At 36.7% G+C, this 25,661-nt stretch overlaps 1 protein-coding gene across 1 annotated transcript in view; it reads left to right on the top strand.

Moving 5' to 3' along the window:
- LOC102813119 (T-cell receptor-associated transmembrane adapter 1-like) overlaps window positions 1-25,661 on the top strand; it is a 68,409-nt gene that overhangs the window by 26,754 nt on the left and 15,994 nt on the right. Inside the window, exons 2-4 of the mRNA XM_006873317.1 lie at window positions 9,046-9,156; window positions 19,574-19,586; window positions 21,154-21,177. Coding sequence (XP_006873379.1) covers window positions 9,046-9,156; window positions 19,574-19,586; window positions 21,154-21,177 — 148 coding nt within the window. The remainder of the gene's footprint in view (window positions 1-9,045; window positions 9,157-19,573; window positions 19,587-21,153; window positions 21,178-25,661) is intronic.

Genomic DNA, 25,661 nt, shown 5'->3' with positions numbered 1-25,661 from the left:
ACAACTCACAGGAGCCCTGAAAGATAAGCTTAGAAATCTGCTTCTGAAAGATCACAGCTTTGAAAACTCTAAGGAGTGCAGCTAAACTCTGGACACTTGGGGTTGCAATGAGTATGAATCAACTCAACAGCAACTAACAACAATAGTGACTGCTAATTTATATGATTCCAATGCCTTGTGTATTCTTCTACCACACTTAAACTCTGTGTGCTGAGCAAATAATCTGAGAAGCTGGGTCATGTGAAGAAAAACGTGGCATCAGAATTGAAGGAAGACTCCTTAACAACTTGCAATATGCAGATGATACAACCTTACTTGCTGAGAGTGAAGAAGACTTAATATGTAATGAAGATCAAAGACCACAGCCTTCAGTATGGGATGCATCTCAATGTAAAGAAAACAAATATCTTCACCACTAGAACAATAAACAACATCCATATAAATGGAGAAAACATTGAAGTTGTCAAAGATTTCATTTTGCTCATATCAACCATCAACACTCATGGAAGCAGCAGTCAATAAATCAAATGGTATATTACATTAGGCAAATCTACTGCACAAGACTTCTTTAAAGTGTTGAAAAGCAAAGATGTTAGTTTGACTAAAGTGCACCTGACCCAAGTCATGGTATTTTCAATAACCTCATATGCATGTGAAAGTTGGAGAGTGAATAAGGAAGATCATAGAAGCATTGATGCATTTGAGTCATGGTACTGGAGGAGAATATGGAAAGTACCATGGACTGCCAAAAGAGCAAACAGATCTGTGTTGGAAGAAGTCAGAGTGCTCCAGGCTGTCCAGACTTCATTTTTCATACTTCGGACTTATTATCAGGAGGGACCAGTCACTCCTATTTGGTAAAGTGGAGGGTCAGTAGAAAATAAGGAGACCCCCAATGAGCTGGATTGGTACAATGGCAGAAGCGATGAGCTCAAACTTAGCAACAATTGTGAGGTTGGCCCAGGACTGGGCAGTGTTCTGTTGTGCATAGGGTTGCTATGAGTCGGTACTGACTTGATGGGACCTCACAACAACAACAACACTGCCTTTTAATGATGAGAATGATGTAGCAGGATAGTGAAGGTGGCAGTGGGGATTGTGGAGATTCTGTGCTACGTCACAGAATCATCAAGAATTTGCCTGTTTGTGCACCAAGCCATCAGCTCAGTTAAAAAAAAAATTTTTTTTTTTTTTTTTTTGAGTAAAAGTATGGGGATCTTAACATTGGTACTTTCCTTTAAACGTTCTTGGATCCCTAAAATAAATATACATACTTTTAGGGGAAATTTATGGAAAGCAAAAAGAAATGGCCACTTCTTTGTCAGAGTTTACAAACTAAGGGAAACTATCAAAAGAAGCCGTAAACTGATGGTGGTGGTGATAGTGTGCTATGGAGTAGGTTCGACCCTGTATAGGGTTTCTGAGGCTGTAATCTTTACGGGAGTAGAATGCCTCATCTTTCTTCTGCGAAATGGCTGGTAATTTCGAACTACTGACTTTGAGGTTAGCAGTCCAACTTGTAACCACTACACTACCAGAGTTTCTTCCATGTAAACTCACATATTTATATCAATTAAAGAATCCTGGAGGAGAATAAATTAAGGTATGTATTTGTTGATTTTTTATAGTTGGTGGTTTAAATAAAGGCTTCTTATGAATCAAACTTACCAGCAGTAAGACAACATGCTTGTTAAGCTTGGTTTTCTTCCATAACACAAACAACTGTTAAATACAAATACAGTTCCTGCCAGTTATTGTTGGCTTTATGAGAGTCAGAGATCTTATTTTATCATTAATTCCATTACTGTTAGCCCCTGGCAGTTCAAAGTTAGAAACTTAAAGCTTGATTTTCTTAGTTGCCATTGCCTCTCTAATAACTTCTCAGGGCCTTGGCTTTTAACAATGTAAATAGCTAAATTCAAACTGTGTGGGAATTCTTAAACTGATAAAAGCTATGTAAATGAAAATAATTACCGTTCATAAACAATAATACTAAATACTGCACTTGTTGGACAAGAATGTTTTTAGCAGTTTGTACATCCAATTTTAGAAGAAGTACTATGTGTATTGAATAGACACCCACACAGTTGCAGAAGAATTGGATAAGAAAAGCTATGAAGAGGTGTGTGTATGTGAACATTTATATAGATCTGCCATTCAAGTTAAAAATATCCACACTTAGCGTCTCAATCTCTATTCTTTTATGTGTGTATATTTTGTTTTCAAAATAGTGGCATTCATTGTTGGCAATCAAAAAGACATGGAAAGCATCAAGAAAGTAATGAAATATAAAGTTTCTAAATGAAAATTTTCCTACTTCAAAATGATATCACATTACAAAATTGAAAACAAACTTTGGAAAACAGACTAGGACAATAAGAGTGGCACACTTCTAGAACAAGAAGAAAACTGGAGAATATTTTTTAACAGCTTCATACATATTAGAATCTGGTCTGTGTTTTAAAAGGCACTCAATTGGTTATGTAAAATAGATTTCCTTGTATAATAAATGACAAAATCCAGCCCCAAAGGAATGTAAAATATAGTTCAATTTCTTCTCTTAGTGTTTAATAAAAACTTTTAGAACTTTCCCTAAAGTCTTTAGTGAAAACTGTAGGCTTAATACTATTGATTTGGTTGTTTCTTTGTAGCTGAGAGCAAAATTGTCTTCTTGTAGCAATTAATAGACAATTGCAATCATTTTAATGTTTCCTTTAATTTGAAAGGAGAAAAGGGAACTTCTGTTTGCAGTGTAATATCCTTACCAATGCCAATACAAATGATAAATTTAGTTAGATTTATAAATATGAAGTATGATTTTACACTGTACTTATATGACTTGTGGAGTCCTAGTGTGGTACCATAGGATAAGCACACAACCTTAGGGTTGATTTGAACCACAAGGTCAGCAGTTCAAACTCACCAGCTGCTCCTTGGAAACCTTATGCAGGGTCGCTATGTGTTGGAACCAGCACACTTAATAATAACAATGATATATTTGTAGGAATCCTGGTGTGGCTCTGTACTGTAGGATAAGCATTCGACCATAAGGTTAGATTGAATTGCAAGATTGGACGTTCAAGCTCACCAGCCACTCCTTGGAAACCCTATACAGGGATGCTATGTCGGAACTGACTTGTAGGCACTTAGCAACAACATATAACTTGCATACTATACTATAGCTATTTATTAAGGAACTCTGGTAACCTCAGGGTCAGCAGTTCAAAACTACCAGGGAGAAAGATGAGGCTTTCTGCTTCCATAAATATTTACAGCCTCGGAAACCCTATGCAGGGTTGCTATGAGTCAGAACCGACTCCACAGCCCATAACAACAACAATATAGCGATTTATCAAATGTATAATAAATTCTAGATACTGTGTGAAATGGAAAGAAAAACACAAAGCGAATATACTAACTAGGAAACAAAAATTCATTAACAACCTGAGATATGTATTAACAAAACCTTGCTTGTTGGAGGTGAAGATAACTTGAAATGCTTACTGATAAAAATAAGTATCTATTGTACCTGATCATCCATGTAAAGAAAATGAAAATCCTCACACTGGACAAATAAATAATATCATGATAAAAGAAGAAAAGAATCCTGGTGTGGCACTATAGGATAAACACTGGTAACCAGAAGGTTAGTGGATCAAACCTACCAGCCTATCCTTGGAAACCCAGTTCTTGCAAACGGATAGCAATTCAAATCTACCAGTCACTCCTCAAGAGACTGTATGGCACCCAACAGCAACAACCATTTTACTTCTGTAAAAAAAAAAAAAAAGCAAACTGCCACATCTTTCGCTCTAAGATAAGTACTGCACTGCTGCACTGCTAATCACAAGTTGGCAGTTCAAACCCACCACTTGCTTCTTGGACACCCTATACAGGGTTGCTTGAGTCAGAACTAACTCGATGGCACTTAACAACAAAAAGGCAAAAAGACTGACAGTGTAAAAGACTTCATTTTGCTTGGATCCACAATCAATACTTATGGAAGCAACAGTCAAGAAATCAGATGATGTATTCATACAACGACAGAGAATTTCCAGGAGTTCAAGCTGGATTCAGAAGAGGATGTGGAACGAGGGATATCATTGCTGATGCCCAATAGATCTTGGCTGAAAGCAGAGAATACCAGAAAGATGTTTACCTGTGCTTTATTGGCTACACAAAGGCTTTTGACTGTGTGGATCATGAAAAGCTATGGACAACATTGTGAAATATGAATATTCATGAGCACAATTAAGTGCTCAGAATCTGTACATGGACCAAGAGGCAGTTGTTCGAAAAGAACATGGAAACACTGAATGATTTAAAATTAGGAAAAGTGTGTGACAGGGTTGAATTCCTTTACCATGCTTATTCAACTTGTATGCTGAACAAATACCCCAAGAAGCTGGATTATATGAAGAAAAATGTGGTATCAGGATTGGAGGAAGACTCATTAACAACCTGTGATATGTAGATGATACAACCTTGTTTGCTAAAAGTGAAGAGGACTTAAAATATTTACTGATGAAGATCAAATATTTTAAGTCCTTCATGTAGAAGGCACAGCCTTCAGTATGGATGGCATCTCATACTGCATTTCTTCTGTAAAGAAAAAAGAAATCCTCACCATTGGACCAATAAACAACATTCTTATCAACAGAGAAAAGACTGAATTTGTCAAGGACTTCATTCTTCTTGGATCAACCATTGTCACTCACAGAAGCAGCAGTCAAGAAATCAAACTATGTATTGTGATAGGCAGATCTGCTGCACAAGAGCTTTTTAAAGTGTTGAAAAGCAAAGATGTCAGCTTGAGGACTAAGGTGCGCCTGACCCAAGCCATGGTATTTCAATAACATCAAATGCATGTGAAAGCTGGACAGTGAATAAAGAAGACCATAGAAGAATTGATGCTTTTGAGTTATGGTGTTTGAGGAGAATATTGAAAGTGCCATGGGCTGCCAAATGAACCAATAGATCTGTGTTGGAAGAAGTGCAGCCAGAATGCTCCTTGGAGGCCAGGATTGCCAAACTCCGTCTCTCATACTTCAGACATATTGTCAGGAGTGACCTGTCACTGGAGAAGGATATCATGTTTGGTAAGATGGAGGGTAAGAGAAAATGAGGAAGACCCCCAGTGAGATGGATTGGCAAAGTGGCAGATGGATTGGCAAATGGGCTCAAGCATGGCAACAATTGTGAGGTTGCCCAGGACTGGGCATTGTTTCTTTCTGTTGTGCATAAGGTTGCTATGAGGCAGTACTGACTCGATGGCACCTAACAACACCAACAACTGCAAAAGACCTCTTTAAAGTGTTTAAGAGAAAAGGTATCAATGTGACTAGTACTAAGGTGGGCCTGACCCAATCCTGGTGTTTTCAGTTGCCTAATATGCTGATGTAAGGAGCTCTTGTAGCGTAGTGGTTATGAATCGGGCTGCAAACCTCCGGGACAGCAGTTCGAAACTACCAGCTGTTCCGTGGGAGAAAGATGAGGCTTTCTGCTCCCGTAAAGATTTATAGCATTGGAAACCCTGTACAGGGTCGCTATGAGTTGGAACCAACTCCACGACACATAACAACAATATGCTGGTGTAGACTCCTGTTGTGGCACTGTGGGCTAATGCATTAGACTGCAAAGCCTTTGGAACTGCAAGGTTGGTGGTTCAAACTCACCAGCTGCTCCTCGGAAACCCTATACAGGGTCACTATGAGTCAGAATTGACTTGACAGCACTTAACAACAACAATAATATGCTGGTCTAAGGAGTTCTGGTAAGGAGCTCTGATAATGTAGTGGTTACGAATTGGGCTGCTAACCTCACTGGTCAGCAGTTCGAAACTACCAGGTGTCCCATGGGAGAAAGATGAGGCTTTCTGCTCCCATAAAGATTTACAGCCTCGGGAACCCTATACAGGGTCACTATGGGTCAGAAATGACTCCACAGCACACCACTACCACCACCACCAAGGAACTCTGGTAGCATAGTGGTTAAGAGCTAGGCTTCTAACCTCAAGGTCAGCAGTTCGAAACTACCAGCGGTTCTGCAGAAGAAAGATGAGGCTATCTGCTCCCATAAAAATTTACAGCCTTGGAAACCCTATACAGGGTCTCTATGAATCTGAACCGACTCCACGGCACATAACAACAATAACAATATAACAATCACCATTAGTAAAAGAATCCCTGGTAGAATAGTGGATTATGAGCTGAGCTGCTAATCAGAGGGAATTTACTAATCGCTCCTCAGGAGATAGATGAAATTTTCTGCTCCCATAAAGACTTACAGCCTCAGAAATTCTATATGGGGTAACTATGAGTTGTAACTGATATGACGGCACTCAACAACAAAAACAGCAATTAGTAAAGCTCCTACTATTAATATATGAACAATGACTGGAATAAAGAGGGGGTAATGTAATGGCAAGGCCCAACAGAAGGATTCGGATCAAATGTAAGGTCTAAGCACATCCATTACCAAGTTTGTCTCCAGCATTATTGAAAATAAAAAGCCTGGAAATAGGTCCCTGCGGGAAGAAGGGTAAGTCATCAACAATGACCTAATTATTTCTGCCCTACATCTATATTTACCTAGAAATCTGCTGATTATTCATTTATTTCCCAGGAAACTTGTTACAAGGAAGTTGACGCCAATAGCTATCTATCTGATTAGCTTTATGGACTGTCCGCCACTGTAAAAGTAAAAACAAATTCTTGTTTTAGAATTAGCCTTTTGAGAGTCTGATTAGTGTCAATAAAATGTCTGAAGAAAAGAATTTGGAAAATGCTATCAGTTCAACTTAATTGTGTGAGCCGAACCTCTTTGGCACTGTAGGATAAGTACTGGACCACAAGGTCGGTTTGAATCGCAAAGTTGGTGGTCAAAGTCACCAGCTATTCCTCAGAAACCCTGTACAGGGTCGCTATGAGTCAGAACTAACTGGACAGTACTTAATAGCAACAATAACCTCACACTCGGGAAAACAAATGCATAAAACCAGATTGGTGTCATGGTGACATCACATACTAATATTGAAAAGTCTGAAAGTTAGAGCGTTCATTCACTCTCTTCATTTTTCCATTTTTATCTCAAGGGCCTGAAATATTTACTTTTAATAATTACATGTACCCTTGGGAAAACTAATAAAAACCAATCACCTTCCTATTGTTAGATACTGTCTGAGTCAGTTCCAATTCATAGTGACGTGATACACAACCAAATGAAAACTTTTGGTCTTGCAACATCCTGACAATTGTTATGTTTGAGCCCGTTGTTGCTGTTACTGCTACGGTATCAATCCATCTTGCTGGGGGTCTTCCTTCCTGTTTTTGTTAAGATCTTTACTGTTGAATACCTTTGAATAACTACCAAACACATGTGAACATCTTTCTGGTTTCTCTGCTTTCATCCTAGATTCATCTGATATCAGCAACAAAATACTTTGTTCACGTTCTCTTTTCTGAACTCTACCTCAATTTCTAGCAGTTCCCTGTTGATGTACTGCTGTAATAATTTTTAGCTTTTCTCGAGCAAAACTTTACTTGTGTGTGATATTAATAATATGGTTTAGTAATTTCCATATTCTGTTGGATCACCTTCCTCAGTATTACTTATCGCCATACTCATCTGTTGTTTTCTCCTACTGTGATGGCTTGTGTGTTACTGTGATGTTGGAAACTATGCCACCAGCATTATAAATACCAGCAGGATCGCATCTGCTGACAGGTTTCAGCAGTGCTTCCAGATTAAGACACACTAAGAAGAAGAGGTGGACTACTTCTGAATGGTCAGTGACTATACCCTTATAAATAGCAGTAGAACATTGTCTAATATGGTGCCAGAAGGTTAACCCCTCAGTTTGGAAGACACTCAAAATAAAACTGAGAAAGTGCTATCTCCTCAAAGTAGAGTTGGCCTCAATGATGTGGATGGAGCAAAGCATTTGAGACCTTCATTTGCAGATGGGATACTTCTAGTGTGTTCAAAATTACAAGAAACAGCTGCAAATATCCATTAAAAGTGGAGAGTCAGAAAAAGAAAAGAAAAAAAAAAAAGACCCCAATGAGATGGATTGACACAGTGACAACAATGAGCTCAAACACAACAATTGTGAGGAGGGCACAGGAATGGCCACAGCCTGTTCATTCTATTGTGCACAGGATTGTTTTGAGTTGGAACTGACTGGATGACACTTAACAACAACAACAGGCTTTTTCTTGTTTGCAAGACAAAGTTTTACATAATCACAATGTCCATCTTAGAGAATTGGATTATATTATAGCAATGCTAATGGAGCTCTGGTAGTGTAGTGGTTATGAGACAGGCTGCTCACCTCAAAGTCAGCAGTTTGAAACTACCAGCTACTCCATGGGAGAAAGAGAAAGCTTTCTGCTCCTGTAAAGATTTACAGCCTCAGAAATCCTGTGCAGGGTCGCTATGAGTCGGAACCGACTCTGCAGCACACAACAACCAACCACTACCACAGCAATGCTATGAAATATTATGCAACCATTTAAAACAACTTACTAACATGGTACAATCCCCCAAACACACTGCAAAATTAAAAAAGTTAACTAATGTAACACATGCCATTTGAGAAAAAAATATATTTGTATTAATTATGTCTTTTTACAGGACCCTAAATGTGACTTTATATTTCATTATTACTGGATTGTTTTATATCTAGCATAAATTTATTTAAGAAAAAATAAGTATAAAAATCAAATAAATAATTCTAAGAATATATGAGTATGCAATACCATGCAAAATATGAAGTTTCTAATATATTCAAAATAATTAACAATTACTATGTTGTGGAATTCTCACAAATAAAGTCAGATTATGTTCCTACTGGATAAATTAATCCACTGATATTACACATAATTGATTCTGAAGCTCCCAAAAGTTAATGTTTTTAACCAGAGGACCTGTGCTTAGTTTTGTAGAAATGTACTGTCTTTCCTTATGATTCAATGTAGTGTTTTTTTAATACAAGAAATGGATAAGCAACAATCATATCATGGGTACATTTGCTTTTATTTCCAGAAAATCTTGGATGCAACTTTTTTGTCTGGGGACTTATAGCCTTCTTGGGTTTGTGTCTTATTATATCACTGATGTTCAATATTTCTCATTATTTGGAAAAGCATCGACAAGGTAAGACAATATAACAAGTAGTCATATGGTATCTGCATGAATTGAAACTTGTAGAGTCACTGGAAGAATTATAGAAGAAAACAATTTTATGAAATGTCATCCAATGGGATATTCTTATCTGTAGAAAATCTATTTGATGATTTTTTTTACCCTGAGGGTTTTTTTAAATTAAGAATGTAATCATCATATTAGAAATGTTTGCAAACTCCCAGGTTTAGCTTTTATCAACCTGTTGATGCCTTCATCTGTGTAAGAGTACAAAGTTGGAAGGGATTGCCCTGTTTTAAACAGATATTTGTCATCCTCCAATTCAACAACCCATGGATTTTGTTCTGGTGCAGTCATAAGAGTCTATCTGATGCATGATGAGAAAAGTGAAAAATACTACTTTAAGATTTGTCTCAAGCCTACTGAAACTTCTAAGGATCTATTAGGATCTCTGTAGATAACCTATAGTACTCCAGACTGGGGTGGACGCAGAAGCAGATTGGGAAAGCATGGGGTTTGAAATGAAATATTCTCAGAGTATAGGACAGACGATCAAGAGAATCTCCCATTGGAGATTTTCTTTTGCAATATGTTGGACAGTTATTTTAATCATCTGGCTTCCATCATTGTATACCAGTTTCAAATAAATAATGCTCAGCAATTTGTTCCATTATGTAGGCATCTGATCAGTATATTTTAAATGTTTGTCTATATGTATGTAAAAATGAAAGCTCAAATATTTGAATAATGTTTTAGTATTATAAACCCAAGTCACTATTAAGGACAGGGCACCTAAGTAGAAATAAGGGAGCAGCAAAGAAAATGGAAATGCATTTTCTTTTAGTGCATTTTAAAAAAGAAAATGAAGCAAAGTTAATTCAACACACATACAAGAAAAGTTATCAGAGCTAAGTTAGAACAATGGTCATATTCTTAAGAATTTTTTGATCCTCCTAGGAATATTTTCTTAAGTGTTGATAATGCTAACATAAAATATGAAGAGGAAGGCATTATTGTCATGTATGTTAAAAAAATTATAGGTGCTGAAAAATAGAGCATTGCTGAGGTCACACAACTATTTAAAAGAAAATTCAAGAATAAGTGACTTATTTTTCTAAATCTCTGTTCTAAATAGTTTCCACCAGAAAAACAATCAGTATTTTTAAATATCTAAATATAAATTACATTATAAGTCAAGTTTTAAATAACCCATCATTAGACATGTACAAAGTTTTGTTTATAGGGAAAAAAAACAAAACTGAGCTAAGAGTAGCTCTTTTCTTTATGCGATAGCTTATAATGAATGTATTTTAATTTCATTAAAATATTTTCTCATGGATTAAAATGAGGTGACCTGAGATCTAGAGAGGTGAAATAATTTAAGGAAAACCAAGATACGAACAATCATCTGCACCATGACCTCACTCTTCCGTTAATTCCTTTCAAGACTTTTAAAGACCAGAGAGCAAATAGGTTGGGAAGCAGGGTGCCTGTAGGATAAACACTAGACTGCAAACCATAAGGTCAGTAGTTCCAGGCCATCGACCTCTCTGAGGGAGATAGATGAGACTTTTGGCTCCCTCAATGATTTACAGCCTTGGAAATCTCATGCAGAATTGCTGTGAGATGGCACTTAACAATAATTTGAGCCTGACTGACTATCAAATTGCATCTACACAATTTGATCTATTTACTTTAAGCCTGGTCTTCATTTTCTTTTTTCTTTTTCAAATTCTGGTAGCTACGAATCGGGCTGCAAACCTTAAGGTCAATAGTTTAAAACTACCAGCTGTTCCGCGGGAGAAAGATGAGGCTTTCTGCACCTGTAAAGATTTATAGCCTTGGAAACTCTGTACAGGGTCGTTATGAGTCAGAAGTGACTCTATGGCACATAACCACCATTATTGCATTAGCTAAGTACAAGGTTGGCAGGCCAAACCATTAAGTCACTCCTTGGAAACCCTATAGAGGGTCACTATGAGTCAGAATGGACTAGTTGGCACTTAACAACAACATGATTACACTGAATTGTGGTGAATATGAATTTTAGAACCAATTTCTATTAACATTTTCAAGCATTGGACCAATCTAATTTTACAGACCTATTACTTCTGTCAGAAGCCTTGGTGGCACAGTGGTTAAAGAGCTCAGCTTCTGACTGAAACCTTGGCAGTTTGAACCCACCAGTCACTTCATGGGAGAAAGATATGGCTGTATGCTTCTGTGAAACTTATAGTTTTGGAAACTGTGGAATCAGTTCTATTCTGTTCAAAATAGAGTTACTATGGGTCAGAATTGATTCATTGCAATGGGTTTGGTTTTAGGTTGTATTGCTTTTCCCATAGCTATGTTTGGCTCTATTACTCTGTTACACTCCATATGAACAGATTTTCCCAGTCTCATCTTGATAGTTTATGCATCAGAATTTATTTACCTCTATCAATTTCATGGACTCCTGGTATGATGCTGTAGGATAAGCAATGGACTTCTAGCCACAAGTTGGCAGTTCAAACCCACCAGCTGCTCCTCAGAAACCCTCTACATGGTTGCTATGAGTCAGAACTGATTCAACAGCACTTAACAAAAACAGCAATCCATAACATACACACTATCATACATGTTATCATACAAACTCCATTGGGGTGTTGTTTGCTTATAATGTTACGTTAACCACTTTATAACACAGTTGTTGTTGTTGTAGCCTAATTTAAATCAAAGCTGTACTTTTTTTCTTTTATTTCTTTCAGAACAGATTTATTTCTCTTTTTTCCAACTATATAAATCCTTACAGCCTCAGGCATGCAATAAATTTCTCTGTTGCCTGAAAACAGTGTAGTGGGAAAGAACATTTCTAAACAGCAGGAAATAGTTAATTTAAATTATTGATGTATTTTTAAGTCAATTTTAGTTTGATCAATTATTTTTAACAGTGCGTCTTTTGAAGTCAGTCTGATGTGATGACAACTCTATTTTCAGTATCTGGCTAGAAGATTTTGTATAAGTAAAAGTACTTTTCTGAGTATCCATTTCCTTATCTAAAAATTGTGGAAAATATTCTCTACATCCTATGGTTCTTATGAGAATTACATAAATACCGTAACAGTGCTGAGGACTTAGAAGGTCCTTCTTAGGCCTGGTAAAGCCCACATCCCAATAACTGATGGCCCATACCTCCAGAAATATTTAAGGACCTGCTGTTGTTACACGCTATTATAATGATTGTTATTTCCATGAACTTAACTTCCTCCCATTTTCTTACTGCTCCCCACTGCTCAGATCATCCAGGCCTTCTCAACTCCCACCTCTCAATAGAACATAAACCAATTCAATATGGACCATTTAATGGCACTGATAACATTTTTTTAAATTGTGCAACTGTTCTCACCCTCCTTTTCTGAGTTTTTCCTCCTCTATTAATAGAGACTCACTGCCTTAAGGTTCCTATTTCAGTTTTCGAGTTGTTCTTGTCAGCTAGATCTTAAAAAAGCATAAAACTCAAGGCAAACACTTTTAACTAGTTAAGCTGAAGCATCATTTAGCTTTAAGAAGACTGCAGGGGTTTTTTGGTTTTAGATTTAAGATTATTTCAGGGTAATAGTTTTAGAAGCTATCTAGCTTCTACTCCATCTCCTTAGTTAGCAAATCTGAACTGTTGTGTTCATTTAAATCATATTTGGGTCCATTTCAGAGACTTTCTATAGGCTTTTGCAAGACTAGTTGTACACATTAGCCTTTTTTTTTTTTTTTTTTTTTTTGAGCAGTAATATGTCCTCCTTAAGTGGAACATACAACATCTGCTATTATATTTTATCAGAGGCTTTCTACTCCCGTAAGGATTTACACCCTCGGAAACCCTGTACAGGGTCGTTATGGGTTGGAACCGACTCGAAGGCACTTAACAACAACAACAACAGGTGGTACAAATGATTACGTGTCAACTACTAGAGGAAAGATAGGCAGTTCAAACCTATACATGTGCTCCTGGTGAAACAAGCTTAGTGGCTTGCTTTTAAAACCTCATGGAGCAGCTCTGCCCTGCACACATGGGATTAGCACGTGTAGGATTTGACTTGACAACCACTAACAAGAATCACCTTGTATAAGCTTTGGAGCAGCATTCTTAGATGTTATGATAATGCCCTTGGGTCTCATTCCTCCCCTACTATCTCACTGCAGTCCTTTTTCAACCACCCTAACCTCCTCTGGCAACTTTCCCTAAGTATTAGTAATAACTCTGACAGCTTTCCATTCCATATGAGCAAATAACAGTATCTTTCTCTCTCACCCAGAGTTATAAGGTAGATTTGCAATTATCTCTTTACAATTCTTCTAAAGCCTCTTCTACCTTATTTTTCCTAGGCTAGAAAAGATTCCATCATATTAAACAGCTTTTCTGCTGCTTTGATTGTAAATGCAATACCCCTGTATCTGGTCTCATGTAGCTTTTCCTTTTTGCATCTTTGTGTTATTCTTTGTGGCTAAGAAGCTTGCAAGATATGACTCCACCTTAGCAAACTATCAGTGAATGAATTTTGTTGGTGTATTAATAGCTAACAAAAGAAAATCTTCATCCCAGCAACAATACAACTTCTATAGATTCAATCAGATAGACAAGATAAGCCTCTCCTTGAAGTTCTCTGTAGCAGAGCTAGGTAGAAACTTTCATATGGAGTGTTTCCTTCCTTCCCCTCAAAAAACAAATATTTCATTTAAAAAAGATTCTTTGTCCAAATCTGTTCTTTAGGAGAACTGATATTTCTTCATTTTTCTGATAGGAATGTACTGGCTTTCCTCCTTTGAAATTGAAATCATATTCTTTATCTCATCTCTTCTCTGTTTTGAGAAGAAGGATGAATCAGTATGTAGTTTTCTCATACAGAAAAGTTCTATCACTATATCTCTTTTTCACTGCAAAATTAAGGCCTATTTTATTTCAAATTTTCACATTAAAAATGTATCAGAGAACTTTTGTTGTTGTTGTTAAGTGCCATCGGGCTGATTTTGACTCATAGTGACCCTGTATAGGGTTTCTGAGTCTGTAAATCTTTCTGGGATCAAAAAGCCATATCTTTCTCCCACAGAGTAACTAGTGGGGTCAAACCACTGACCTTGTGGTTTTCAGTTCAGTGCTTATCCTACAATGCCACCAGACTCCCTTTTACAGAACTTAAGTATGTAATTTAAACTATGTGGTGTTCTTTCTTGTGTTAATTGTGCATGGAGTTTAAACAAAGAGTTTAAAGGGGAAATACAAAGACAAATATGTTTGCATCACATGCTCTTACCTTGAACCTGACCACAAGAGTTTGTACTTGAATCACAGGAAAGGACTATGAAAAATCTCCCAGCTCTTTGCAGCTGCTTTATATAGCAATGTGTACATTTTTCTATTTTATTTAATATCATTGAAATGTCTAGACAACTTTTAAATCAATTAATTTATTTTTAAATAAACATTTGCTAGCAAAAGAAAATCTCCTTTCCAGCAACAACACCATTTCCACAGATTCCATCAAATAGTTTAGGCCAGGGAAGAACGAGAAGCAGACAGGTGGAGATGCCAAGAACTCAAGGTGCAGTGCAGTCTCAACAGAAGCCTCGGGACCTTCAGTTCAGAAGATGTGGTGGCCCTTAGTGCTGTTTGGAGTTACTGCCTTTATTTCTTTTACTTCTATAGATGTTGGTTACAAGCTTACTCCCTTTTTAGGCTCTTTTCTGGAGAGCCCAACCTCCTACATAAATAGAACAGAAAATTGAATTACTCAAAACATGCTCATGTCTCTATTTTAGTTTTAGAGTTTCACAAAAACACATACGAGCCATGTCTGACTTCCCCTAAAGTGAAAGTTAGATATGCTTCCACCCTACAACCTTTTTTTACCCAGTTCTGACATCAACCATCCCTCTCCTAGTAATCTTTTCTTCACATCTGAGTTTGATACTCTATTCCAGTGGTCACACAGAACTCATAATAATACTCATGATTATGGGGTTTATGGGTATAATTCAGGATCAAAACCAACTCAGGACATAACAGTTCTCCAGTCAGGAGAGCCTCTTATCTGTCATACTGCAGGCATGCCTCACTCTTATCTCGGTCTCTCAGCCATGTGGCCCCTTGGCCCCTGCGTCAGTCCATGGGCCCACAGCAGCTCTGATTTTCTATGCCGCCACCTCTTCCATTGCCTCTTCCATTGCCTCTGGTATCGCCTCTGCTGTTGTCATTTTTCTAGGTAGAGATCTCATGCTGTAATCATGCTTTTCCTTCTTGGTAGTCTTGGAATCTTCAATTTCTGCTTCTGAGATGGCTCCTTTTTAGCCTAGCTGAATGACAAAACTAACCAATTCTAGCTGTAGAGTTCTATGAGTCAGAGTTGACTCAACAGCACTTAACAACAACAACAATCCCAATCACTTGCTGGGAACTAAGACATTGGATTGAAAAGCCATATCCAGTAAATTCAAGATACCACAAGTTTATTTAGCAGTTTGAAGTAAACTTTTTAATATTATAGTTACTAATATTAAATTTTAGTTTTTAAAGACTGTGAGATGCCAATATAATTCTTTGTAATTTCTACATTGGAAAATGTGATAAGTATAAGAGTAAGTAAAAAAATATATATATATTTCTACTAGCGTTCCAGTCCAGACAAATACAGACTAGGAAGGAGAGGCAGACTGCTTTTGAATATTTGGCCATCTAAAATCTTATGAATAGCAGTTCATACATGCCCAGGTTTATTCAAAACAAAATGTGTTTAAACATGTGTCTGCAATCAGTGGATGACTGCAGACAAGTTCCCTCAGGATAAGCACTGGACTTTGAACAACAAGGTTGGTGGTTCAAGCACACCAGCCACTCTGCAAAACAGAGATGAGACTTTCTATTCTTGCAAAGATTTGCAGCCTCGGAAACCCTACACCCCGAACCCTTTCTATGAGTCAGAATTGACTTACTGGCACTTAACAACAACAGAAAAAAAAAAAAGATACATTTTGTGCCATGGAAAAAGCTATTTTAAGGTCAGGGTTAATATCCAATTTTTAGCAAAACTCAAGTGGACATCTTCATAAACTGCTGAAGCTTTGCACCACATTTATATGAATATAGCCCCATATAAAAAAAGGTTTGAGATGGATCAAGCATTTTAAGGAAGGTCAGGGAGACCTCATAGATGAACATGACAGAGAGGTCAGCTTAGAAGGTTATGATACCTGTGTTTTGGAATTCCAAAGGGGAAATCTTGATAGACTTTTTCAGAGGACTGTTTCACAGGATGAGCATGAGTGCTTATGTGAAGAAGTTTTAAGAAAATTGAAAATAAGATTGGTGAGAAAAAGGCCAGGAAAACTGTGCTTGAAAAAAAAACAAACAATTTTTCCCCCATCACGACAATGCACTTATTCATTCTTTGAGGATAGCAAGGGCTGTCCCACATGATTTTGTTAGGAAACCTTCCCTGTTCACCCTACAACCTGGACCTTACCCCTTCAGACTTCTTTTAACTCTCCAAACTCAAAGGACATCTAAAAGAAACACACAATATGAGCTCTTCAAACATCTCAAAAACTGCCATTTGGAGGGGTGTAAATCATAGAGGCAGGATTCTTCACAGAAAGGATATAGAGATAGAAACACCAACTTCAATTATGTATAGACTTATACAGAGGACTATGGAGAAACTATAGCTTCATATTTTTATGTATATTTTAAAATAAAGTGTTCTATGATTTTGTAGCAATACTTCTTGATTTACTTTCATAAACCCTCATGACCAAGCCAGCTTTTATCAGGAATCAGAGCTTTCTGACCTTTCTCCTTATCTGTAATCTTTTCTTTCTTTATTTATTTTATTATGATGCTCCATCTAAAGAGATCATATTCTACTCAACTTCTTATAGTAAAGATTATAAAGTTGTTGTTTTTGTTATTGTTGTTAAGTATCATCGAGTCAGTTCCAACCCATAGTGACTCTGTTTAGGGCTTATGAGGAATTGCTGGTAGTCCAGTGCTTATACTACAGTGCCACACCAGAACTCCAGTTGTAAAATTGTTGTTGTGATTGTCATTGAGTTGGTTTCCTAGGAGCTACCCAAATACTGATCGTCTAGCTCCAGATGACAAATTTAAATTCTAAGTGTACCATAGAATGTCTATGAAGCTTTAAAGTCTGCTTTCAGGATGCTTCTTTAAAATGATTGATATACATTGTCCTTTACTCACTGTTGTTAGCTGCCATTGAGTTGACCCTGACTTATGGGCTTCCTACGTACAATGACATTTTGATCCATAGGGTTTTCATTAACTGGTTTTGGGAATGAGATCACCAGGACTTTCTTTTTAGTCCCTATTAGTCTGGAAGCTTTTTGGAACCAGTTTGGTATCAGAGCAATACGTAAGGCTGCACTGACAGATGGTGGCTCTCTGTATAAATTGAACCCCGGTCTTCTGCACAGAAGACAAGAATTTTACCAATGAACCACCAGTGTCCTCACTCTTGATATTTTCTTTATTATTTGAGTCCTCCTTCTTCCCATTTAAATTTCACATTGTACATTGTATCTTTTATATATTTACTTCTATTCTCTATTTTCCACAAAATTTTTGTCTAGCTTATTTTTTGCTTTTGCCCACCAGTAAAATATACAATTATACTTTTCTTCTGTATTATTCTTGTTGTTAGGTGCCATTGAGTTATTCTGTTTACACATTACATTAGAATTAATTACCAGTTACCAACATTAATACTCAATTACAAACAAAAAAAAAATCCATATTATCTTTAAAAAATTTTAATTTCTGTGGGGAAATACTTTCAATTCACACCTGGTTTTTCTTGTTCTTATTAAGTAACCTCTTCTTACTTTTGTTTTAATTTTTTTGTCAGTGTATTTTTATCTTTTATTTCAAAGAATTGCTCAGCTGGTGACAATCCTCTTGTTAAAAGTGATATTTGGTAATTTCAGTCTAAATCATATTCCATTTATAATTCTTTTACCTTTAAAATAGCATCTTAATTATGTCAGTGAATTTTCATTAACTCACTTAATGAAGAAACTTTCCAACTCAAATCTGCACATCAAATCATGGCTTCTTATATGTTTTGAATTTAGAAGGCATATACTGATAATTTTGTCATTATATAAAATGTTTTAGTGGAAATTGTCTTATTTAATGTCAACATCTACTCCATGAGGAAGGCATTATTAGCCGTACTTTATGGACAAACTGAGAAGCAGAATTTTTAGATGATTTGCATATTGTCACACAGAAAATGCATTGCAAAGCTAGTACCAAATGAAAAGTATTCTGATTCTTAACCCTATGTTGTTCTAGGGCTTACCAAGATGAATTCTTGTGCATATACTTTAATTTCAGCAAATATGAAAACTGACTGATGACCCAAGTATAAATATGTCCTAAATATTTTATTTTCCCCAGTTTATAATTTCCTATTCTGTATTAACTAACTTTTCTTTTAATGCCTATTGATATTATTTATATTACTCAGAATTTCTGATTTTTCTGGGTTTCCATTAACTTGTGGCTAGTGTGTAACACTTTTTAAAACTCTTTAGATTTCTTCCAGTCTTCGTATGCATCCATACAAGTATTCCCAAGACAAATCTAAAGGTGGTTGGAAATAACCACAACTTTTATACCCAGTTTTTGATAAGATACTTTCTGTGGATTAGGAGAAGTGTATTTCTGACTTATCCACAAAGAGTTAGATTCATTACTTTTGTTCCCATAGCAGCTTGGTGTATATGTCCCGAAAAACTTCCTGTGTTTGATCATTCATTGTATTTTTAAAAACACATTGACAAGTGACATGTCCACTCCAGTCACTTAATGTGATGATTTTTATAACGTGCTTCAATAATACTTCTCTAACAACAGTTAATGACCTCTCTGGAGAATTACTCTACTGTCTAACAAAATCTAAACAAGGATAACCTTTGTAATTATTTGCTGATCCATTCAGCTATTTAAAATATATTATTGTTAATTCTTTATAAATACACTGTGTTTTTCATATACAACGTGAAAGGTCATTATATGGTTACTATTGTCCCTGGGTCACTGTGATAGGCTTCAATATTACAGGTCTTCATTTATATTTGAATAGTTTTTACATGGTTTTAGCTATTATTTAATGCCAAGTTAAGTAATAAACAATTAAAACATATTAAGTGCCATAATATATGTGTCCATCCAGTTCAACATCATAGAAAATTTATGGATGAACAGATAATACCAATTTCTTAATAACGCTGATCCTTATTTATCAAAATTAAACGTGACTGTTTGGATTATACTTTTTTTTCTTTTGCTTTTTGAGGTACCCTAAGTGTATTCCTGAAAAAACTTCTATGAAGCCATCTACTGATTGCCAAGACATGTTTAAACACATTTTGTTTAAAGTAAAGCTATGCATGTTTAAACTGGTACTAGTACTAGACGTGACTATTTCTTAATTTCCCTCAATAATTAATGATGATTCCATCACCTTTCACTAAAGAGATATCTGGAAACTAAAATTTCAAAACTCTTTTAAATATACATTGTGAAGTGCCTTCGAGTCGGTCCCGATCCATAGCGACCCTGTACAGGGTTTCCGAGGGTGTAAATCCTTACGGGAGTAGAAAGCCTCATCTTTCTCCCGCGGAGCAGCTGGTAGTTTCGAACCACTGACCTTAAGGTTTGCAGCCCGATTCGTAACCACTACGCTACCAGAGCTCCATACACACATATATATATACTATTGATATATTTTTGTTATCGAGTCAGTTATGACTCATAGCACCCCTGTATAGGGTTTTCAAGGAGTGTCTGGTAGGTTTGAACTGCCAACCTTGTGGTTAGCAGTCCAGTGCATATCTTACAGTGCCAAACCAGGACTCGAATATGCATACACATATATGTTGTTAAATGCTGTTGAGTTGGTTCTGACTCATAGTATCAGTATGACCCTATATAGGGTTGCCTAGGAGCAGTTGGTGGGTTTGAATCACCAACCTTCTGGTTATCAGTCCAATGTTTATCATACCAGGATTCCATAAATATATATAAAAATATCCCCTTCTATTTGCTTTAGACACACCCTTCAAGATTCATCAGTTGGTTCACATACATTTTAGTATACTACATCATTTCTCTAGTCAATTTTGTCCCTTCAGATCAAAGAATACTGTTTCTTTTATAAGCTATTCTACTATTTTGATTATTTGCCGATATTGAATTCCCAGCTTTTTCCAGGATTCTTCTCCCTAGTCTCCTCATTTCTCCTGACCACTACATGCACCATGAAAGGGAATAATGACCATTGCACCTTCCTTAACATAATTTCTATGTTGTTGCTCACCTGCCAAGAGATATTAACAGACATTAAAAAGAGAGAGAAATAAAAGAGGAAAATGAAGAAAAACATTTCTTAGGATTTTTTGTTGTAAGGAAGAAAACTGTATTCAAAATGGCATAGGTAGAGGACAATTTAAGAAAAGGATGCAAAGGTACTTCATGGATCTCTAAAGTAGACAGTATGACCATGATCCATAGTGGGCAGGATCAGGAACCAAAGAGAAGGCAGGAATGGAGGTCCCAACGTTCTCTGTTTAGTGTTTCCATTTCATAACATTGCCACACATCCTAGCTTTATCTATCTACATCACATCCAAGCTGAAAATTTGAATGAGCCAAATTATTATTTGTTGTTGTTAAGCGCCATCCAGTTGGTTCTGACCCATAGCAACTCTGTATAGGCTTTCTGAGGAGCAGTTGGTGAGCTTGAACTGCTGACCTAGCAGTTCAAATTGACCTTGTAGTCCAGTGCAGAGATGGTCTTTATCTCTAGATCGGTCAGCCCTGGCTAGAGTGGCTTGTTCACAGATATTAACTAATTAATTAAGTGAGACTAAGCTCCCATCAGAACACATTGTAGAAAAAATATTTAATGAATTTCTTCTAATTGTCTATTTCAAATATCTTTCAGGTGAAACATACAGGTACTCCAATGACTGCATCCCAAGGTAAGTTTAAAATGAGTCATGTTTCTCAGATAACCCTGGAAAATGTGAGATATTATCTTGCTTTCAAGAAGCCCTTGTGGTCCAGTGGTTAAGTGCTTGGTGGATAAACAAAAGGTCCGCTGTTCAATACACTTAGTGGCTGCCTGAGAGAAAAGATGTGGCAGTGGTTGCTAAGGTTAGCAACTGTTGACTCAGTTCCGACGTGCAACAACCGTCTATATGAGGGTAAATCAAGAAGTGGTTTTACAATATTATAGGAACTTTATTTTAAAAATGTCAAAACATGAAGTTATTTCTTCTTGACATAGCCTCTTTCTAGGTCTACACGTGTCTGAAGGTGGTGGTTCACCTTTCTAATCTTTCCCAAATAATTCTGAGGTCTCAATTTATATCAAGTTCAAACGAAATTCTCCTAGGATAGCCCTTGTTAGCTTCAAAGGCTGAGCAGGAGCATTTTCATGTTGGCAAAAAAATTATTTGACATAATTTTTTGGCCCTTTCTCACCAATGCAATTTTCTATTTTCTTTACATTTCTTCAGAATAAGCCCTTACTATCATCTTAATCCTTTAGAGAAGATCTATCAAGACTGTCCTTTTGGAACTCCAAAAAAATAGTCAACGTATTCTTCTGAGCTGATTTTCTGCCTTGATTTTAACTGATCCAATAGATTCCCTCAGAAGCCACTGTTTTAATTATACTTTTTTTCTTTTCCTTTTTAAGGTACCCTAAATGTATTCCTGAAAAAAACTTTTATGAAGCCATCTACTGATTGCCAAAACATGTTTAAACACATTTTGTTTAAAGTAAAGCCATGCATGTTTAAACTGGTACTAGTACTAGTATTAGCCTCATACAACAGGACAAAACACTGCCTGAGTCTGTGCCATCCTCACAATCATTGCTATGATTGAACACATTGCCATAGCCACTGAGTGAATCCATCTGAGCTCAAAAGACGCTGAACTGGCACGTACAGAATTCTTATCAATTTCAGTGGTGATTATTCTAGATCATGATCTAGATCAGACTATAAGATTAATATTGTAGAGAAATGCTAGGCACTTAAGAAATCTAGCAATACCTCTTTAAGTTTAAGGCTAGAAAGAAATCTATCAATTCCTCTGTAAATTTAAGGTTTGTTGTTGTTAGGTGCCATCGAGTTGGTACCGACCCACAGTGATCTTATGCACAGCAGAATGAAATACTGCCTGATCCTGGGACAACTTCACTATTGTTGCCATGCTTGAGTCCATTGATGCTGCCACTTGGTCAATCCATCTTGTTGGGGGTCTTCCTCTTTTTCTCTGACCCTCCACTTTACCACACATAATATCCTTCTCCAGTGACTGGTCCCTCCTGACAATATGTCCAAAATATGAGAGATGAAGTTTGGCCATCTTGGCCTGTAAGGAGCACTCTGGCTGCGCTTCTTCCAAAACGAATATATTGGTTCTTTTGGCAGCCCATGGCACCTTTAGTATTCTCCTGCAGCAGCATGACTCAAAGACATCAATTTTTCTACAGTGTTCCTTATTCACTGTCCAGCTTTCACATGCATATGAGGTTATTGAAAATACCATGGCTTGGGTCAGGTGCACCTTAGTCCTCAAGCTAACATCTTTGCTCTTCAACACTTTAAAAAGGTCTTGTCAGAAGATTTGCCTAATGCAATATGTCCTTCAATCTGTTGACTGCTGCTTCCATGAGTGTTGATAGTTGATCCAAGAAGAATGAAGTCCTTGACAACTTCAATCTTTTCTCCGTTGATAAGAATGTTGTTTATTGGTCCAGTGGTGAGGATTTTTTTTTTTTAAGGTAATCTTTTGGTTATCTTGTTTTTTTATAAGGTAATCTCTTGGTTATCATTGCTGCCATGACAGAAACACCACTAATGGAATGGGTGGCTTTAACAAACAGAAATGTATTATTTCACAGTTTAGGAGGCTAGACATCTGAATTCAGGGTGCCAGCTCTAGGAGAAGGCCTTCTTTCTGTGTTGGTTCTGGAAGGGGATCTTTGTATCCTTTCTACATCTTTCAGCCTAGTGTTCCTTGAAGTTCTTGATGTGTGTTGACATAAATCTTCCCTTGAATTTAGGAGGTACTCAGCATAGGAACCTGGATCCAAAGAACATGCTTCGTTTTTCTCTTTTTCAGTATTACTGAAGTCCCTCTTTCTCTGCCGATTTTTCTCTATTTTTTAAAAAAAATCTCTCATAAGGTAAAGGTGATACAACCTGTGAACCAGGTAACTCCTCTTACATGACATCAAAGCTATGATCTAAGTAAAGATGTTGCCTCCTACTTTAATCTCCTTACAACTGGTTGACTGATCATGGAGGAGTGATTATATCACTACAAAACTACCAGATTATATTGCTATTGAATTGTAAAGCCATTGAGAATCATGGCCCTACCAAGTTGACACATATTTTGGGGAATACTCTTCAATCCATGTTCACAAACATACATATATGAAATGTCTAGTAGTATAGAGTATTAAGAGTAATGCTAATCAATAGGGAAATGTACTAAATCAATACTCTAAAAGAGTATGAATTTATGGTTATAAATTATTCTCTTTAATACTGATTGAACAAGATGCAGAGAAATAACAGAATATAATTTTTATTATTTTTTAAAGTTTTATAGCATAAATCACAATAAAGGAATGTCTTCTTGGACTGTAGATGGAAAGGTTTTCAAAAAACAGGGTTTTCTGGCGAGGTTAGAATGAGATTACAATCTTTTGCTGGACTCTAAATGGAGTCCTAGAGTTCTAGTGTGGCGCTGTGGGTTAATGAGCCAGAATACAAGGTCGGTTTGAACCACAAGATAGGCGGTTCAACCTCACCAGCTGCTCCTCGGAATCCCTATGCGGGGTCACTATAAGTCCACACTGATTCAATGACACTCAGTAACAACAACAAATGGAGTCTTGGTGTGGCGCTATGGGTTAATGCGCTAAAATGCGAGGTTGGTTTGAAGCGCAAGATTCAAGTTCAGCAGCCTTTCCTTGGAAACACTATCCAGGGCCGCTATGAGTCGGAACCAACTTTACAGGTCCTTAACAACAACAGTAACAAATGGTAAGTGTGTTTTTAAAATATTCACCATGTGAGAATGTCTCTGGCAGATTGAAGAACTGAGCTACAAGCAGACACACACTCGCATACCTAGAGAAATCTTTACTTTTTGACAACTCTATCAGATGACTTTAGAGACATTGTTGTTGTTGTTGTTATGTGCTGTGGAGTCGGTTCCAAGGCCGTAAATCTTTATGGGAGCAGAAAGCCTATCTTTCTCTCATGGAACAGCTGGTAGTTTCCAACTGCTGACCATGAGATTAGAAGCTCTATTCGTAACCACTACGCTACCAGAGCTCCTTTAGCTCTTATAAAAGGAGTTCTGCTGATGTAGTGAGTTACATGTCGTGGGTTATGCAAAGTCAGCAGTTCGAATCCACCAGCCACTTAATGGGAGAAAGATTACAGCCTGGGAAACTATACAAGATCGCTATGAGTTGAAACTGACATGATGACACACAACATCAACTGCATAAATTGCTGATCTGATTATCACAAATGCAATAAAATTCTTTAAAAGATAATTTGAGTGCCATGTGACAGAAAATCTTGTGTTTCAAACATTTTATAATCAAGAGGGTTTGCTAAATTTTGGATTAGAATTGAAGGAGTCAGAAGAGGAAATTGCTCTAATACCTGTTTAAAAGCAAACAAACTCACATCTGCAGGTAGATGTGTTATAAAAGGCTATCTGTTTTATAATATTTATTCATATTTCATTCAACAAATAGGCAGTGTGCAAGACAATAGAAGTGCAAAATGGAAAGACTGTCCTTTCCCGCAGTAATTTAATAATCTGTGGTAATAAATATATTTTTTTGGCAAAATTTGAATATTCAATGCAGACTTTATCTGTAAAATGTGTTTGGCATATTAATTCACAAGTTTATATAGATACTTCACAGGTTATCTGTTCTTTAATTATGTGGTGTTGTGATTTAAGTTCCCCCAAAATATGTGTTGTAAATTCTCATCTTTATGCCTGTGGTTATGATCCCATTTAGGAATGAATTTACTTTATGTTACTGAAGCAAGATTGGTATAGGGTGTGTTTTGAATCAATCTATTATAACAGATAACAGGAGCAGATTAGATATGTAGAGAATGGGGAAAGATTGATGCGAAGGCAAATGGAAATCAGTTTATGTTTCCTGGTTCCTTAGAGCCACTGTAGAACCAATAGATAGACAACAATAGACAGAGAACATCTTAGAGTCAATAGATACAGAACAATTTCCCCTAGAGCTGGAGTCCTGAATTCAGACTTCTGGCCTCCTAAACTGTGATAAAATAAAATTTCTGTTTGTTAAAGCCACCCATTAGTGATATTTCAATGATAGCGGCACTAGCTAACAAAGGAGTCCTGGTAGCATAGTGGATTACAAACTGGGTGCTAA

Source organism: Chrysochloris asiatica, unplaced genomic scaffold (genome assembly GCF_000296735.1).
Source record: "Chrysochloris asiatica unplaced genomic scaffold, ChrAsi1.0 scaffold00236, whole genome shotgun sequence".
In the NCBI taxonomy this organism is placed as follows: Eukaryota; Metazoa; Chordata; class Mammalia; order Afrosoricida; family Chrysochloridae; genus Chrysochloris; species Chrysochloris asiatica.
The sequence above is the reverse complement of the archived record's forward strand: the minus strand, read 5'-3'. Positions and strand labels throughout refer to the sequence as shown.